This window comes from Nerophis lumbriciformis, linkage group LG27 (assembly GCF_033978685.3).
Source record: "Nerophis lumbriciformis linkage group LG27, RoL_Nlum_v2.1, whole genome shotgun sequence".
Taxonomy (NCBI): domain Eukaryota; kingdom Metazoa; phylum Chordata; class Actinopteri; order Syngnathiformes; family Syngnathidae; genus Nerophis; species Nerophis lumbriciformis.
The window spans coordinates 9,305,001-9,308,874 of NC_084574.2; the positions used below are offsets into that span (position 1 = coordinate 9,305,001).

Consider the following 3,874-nt stretch of genomic DNA (forward strand, 5'->3'; position numbering starts at 1 on the left):
CTCATCTCCCGCTCGCCGTCGTACAGGATCTCGATCTCAACAAAATGTTCCTTCTCGCCCTCTTTGAACTCCACGTCTGCGCCACACGGAAAGTCCAGTTAGCGGCTGTGGCTGTGGGAACTTGGAACAGCCCACCTCACCTTCTGAGAGGGGGTTGTAGTCCTCTCCTGAGGTGGCGGATCCATCCTTGGTGTGCACCCTCACCACCGACACTTTTGAGGTGTCACCGATGCGTAAAATGGGAATCTGGACTATCGCCATGTCGCCTTTGACCTGCGGCTCTCGCACGCTGTACTTGATCTCAGAGAAGCGAATGACGGGTTCTGGAATTGGGGAGTGGAAAGAAACTGTGACAGGAGAATGTTCTACTGGTGCAGGTTTCGATGTCGGTGGCCTGACTTACTGTCTTTGTCGTCGGTGATCTTGATCAGCGCCTCCTTCTGCTCCCCCACCGATGCTCCGTAGGCTGACTTGCTCTTCGGGGTTCCCAGCACCAGGCGGAACTCCTCGTCCTCCTCGTGGACGGAGTCGTCCTCCAGTTTGACCACGCATGGCTTCTCCGTTTCACCTGGGAAAAAACAGGAAACATTTAGAAAATTCTTATCAAAATTTGGGGAAAATTAGGGAATTTCTGCCCCAAAAATAGGAAAGAAATAAGTAAAATTCTACCAAACGTACAGGAAAAATTGTGAAAACTCTTCTGAAAAATAAGTACAACTCTACCAAAACATTTGTAAAATCCTGCCAAAAAATAGGAGAAAAATAAGTGAAATTCTACCAAAACATACAGAAAAATTTGAAAAATTTTGCCAAAATACAAGTGAAATCACACCGAAACATCTGGAAATTTCTGCTAAAAAAATATAGGAAAAGTAAGTGAAATTTTGGCAAAAAACACAAGCTAAGCAAGTGAAGTTCTGCTTGAAAAATACATAAGTGAAATTCTGCTTCAAAAAATAGGAGAAAAATAAGTGAAATTCTGCCAAAACATACAGAAAATTTTGGAAAATTCTGCTAAAAAATATATCGGAAAAGTAAGTGAAATTTTGGCAAAAAACACAAGCTAAAGCAAGTGAAGTTCTGCTTGAAAAATACGTAGGTGAAATTCTGCTTCAAAAAAATAAGAGAAAAATAAGTGAAATTCTGCCAAAACATACAGAAAATTTGGGAAAATTCTGCTAAAAAAATATAGGAAAAGTAAGTGAAATTTTGGCAAAAAACACAAGCTAAGCAAGTGAAGTTCTGCATGAAAAATACGTAAGTGAAATTCTGCTTAAAAAAATAGCAGAAAAATAAGTGAAATTCTGCCAAAACATACAGAAAATTTTGGAAAATTCTGCTAAAAAAATATAGGAAAAGTAAGTGAAGTTTTGGCAAAAAACACAAGCTAAGCAAATAAAGTTCTGCTTGAAAAATACGTAGGTGAAATTCTGCTTCAAAAAATAGGAGAAAAATAAGTGAAATTCTGACAAAACATACAGAAAATTTTGGAAAATTCTGCCAAAATATAAGTGAAATCCTACCAAAACATTCTGAAATCAACTGGAAAATTTTGCCAAAAATTATACGGAAAGTAAGTGAAATTCTGACAAAAAACTACAAGAAAAGCAAGTGAAGTTCTGCTTGAAAAATACATAAGTGAAATTCTGCCTAAAAAAATACGGAAAAATAAGTGAAATAGACCAAAACATAAAGAAAAGTTTTGAAAATTCTGCCCAAAAATATGGGAAAAATACAAGAAAAGTAAGTGGAATTCTTCCACAAATATGGGAAACATGAGGGAAATTGTACCAAAATATACCACAAAACTTGGAAAATTCTGCCAAACATCTGGGACAAATGAGTGAAATTCTACGACAACATATACGTAAAAAAAAAGTGAAAGTCTGTCAAATAATACGTAAAAATGAGTAAGTGAAATTCTGTCAAACAAATACGGGAAAAGTAAGTAACATTCTACCAAAGTTTACAATAAAAATAGGTTTCAAATACTGGAAAAATAAGTGAAGTTCTGCCAAAAAGTAAGTACAATTCTGCCAAAACATAAGTTTGAATACGTTAAGTTTTAATTAAAAAAAAGAAGTTACAATACGGGAAAAATAAGTCAAATAATGTCAAAAAGTAGGAGAAAAGTAAGTGAAATTCTGGCAAAAAAACACAAGCAAAGCAAGTAAAGTTCTGCTTGAAAAATACGTAAGTGAAATTCTGCTGCAAAAAATACGGACAAATTAGTGAAATTCAACCAAAACATACAGAAATCTTTTGAAAAATCTGCCTAAAAATATAGGAAAAATAAGTTAAATTCTGCCAAAAAAAATACAAGAAAAGAATTCTTCCAAAAATATGGGAAACAAGGGAATTTCTACCAAAATATACCACAAAAATTGGAAAATTCTGCCAAAAATATGGTAAAAATGAGTGAAATTCTACCAAAACATACGTGGAAAAAAAGTGAAAGTCTGTCAAATAATACGTAAAAATAAGTATCAAACAAATATGGGAAAGTAAGTAACATTCTACCAAAGTTACAAGTAAAATAGGTTTAAATACTGGAAAAATAAGTGCAATTCTGCCAAAAAGTAAGTACAATTCTGCCAAAACATAAGTTTTAATACATTAAGTTTTAATTAAAAAAAATAAGTTACAATACGGGAAAAATAAGTCAAAAATGCCAAAAAAACAGGAGAAAAGTAAGTGAAATTCTGGCAAAAAAGGACAAGCAAAGCAGGTGAAGTTCTGCTTGAAAAATCCGTAAGTGAAATTCTGCTGCAAAAAATACGGACAAATAAGTGAAATTTAACCAAAACATATAGAAATCTTTTGAAAATTCTGCCCAAAATTATGGGAAAAATAAGTTGAATTCTGCCAAAAAATACAAGAAAAGTAGAATTCTTCCAAAAATATGGGAAATATAAGGGAAATTCTACCAAAATATACCACAAAAAAGGGAATTTCCGCCAAAAATATGGGAAAAATTTGTGAAATTTTACCAAAACATACGTGAAAAAAAAGTGAAAGTCTGTCAAATAATACGTAAAAATAAGTAAATGAAATTCTGTCAAACAAATACAGAGAAAAGTAAGTAACATTCTACCAAAGTTACAAGAAAAATAGGTTTAAATACTGGAAAAATAAGTGAAATTCTGCCAAAAAGTAAGTACAATTCTGCCAAAACATAAGTTTTAATACGTTAAGTTTTAATTTAAAAAATAAGTTATAATATGGGAAAAATAAGTTAAATAATGCCAAAAAATGGGAGAAAAATAAGTGGAATTCTGCCAAAATATAAAGGAATTTTAAGTGATTTTTCCCCCCAAAATATGATGCAATGCCACACAATTCATTGTGACACGATGCAATGTGTTATAATTTGGTGCATTATAACAACACAAAATACAATACAATGAAATATGATGCGATTTAATACAATTTAATATGATATACATTATCATGGGATACGATAAACAATGAATTTCCATAAGATGCAATTTGATAATATATGATTGGTGTGTTCTGCAATAAGAGTCAATGCGATGTGATACTATACACTATGACACAATACAGTACAATGTAATACCATATATTTATGCACCTTTTTCTACATGAATAATTCCATAGTAGTATTATAGTAAACATATTGATAGCCAGGAATATAAAATATACCAATTTTGTAATTGCTATGTTTGTGTAATAAATAAATCATTCATATATATAAATAACTAATTTATAAATATAAATGCATGGATATTCTAATAAATAAAAACATAATTAGTTATAGATAGAAAGTTTTGCACGTGTGTGTTTTTATGCTTCACGGATAGAATGTTTTGGCGGGCTTGTGTTGTCCTACTCTTTTCAGTGGTCTTGAACGCAC

At 32.3% G+C, this 3,874-nt stretch overlaps 1 protein-coding gene across 1 annotated transcript in view; it reads right to left on the reverse strand.

Moving 5' to 3' along the window:
- frem3 (Fras1 related extracellular matrix 3) overlaps nt 1-3,874 on the reverse strand; it is a 69,294-nt gene that overhangs the window by 19,358 nt on the left and 46,062 nt on the right. The window contains exons 10-12 of the mRNA XM_061922937.1: nt 404-568; nt 141-323; nt 1-76 (exon numbers count right to left, since the gene is read on the reverse strand). The exon at nt 1-76 is cut by the window's left edge and continues 55 nt beyond it. Coding sequence (XP_061778921.1) covers nt 1-76; nt 141-323; nt 404-568 — 424 coding nt within the window. The remainder of the gene's footprint in view (nt 77-140; nt 324-403; nt 569-3,874) is intronic.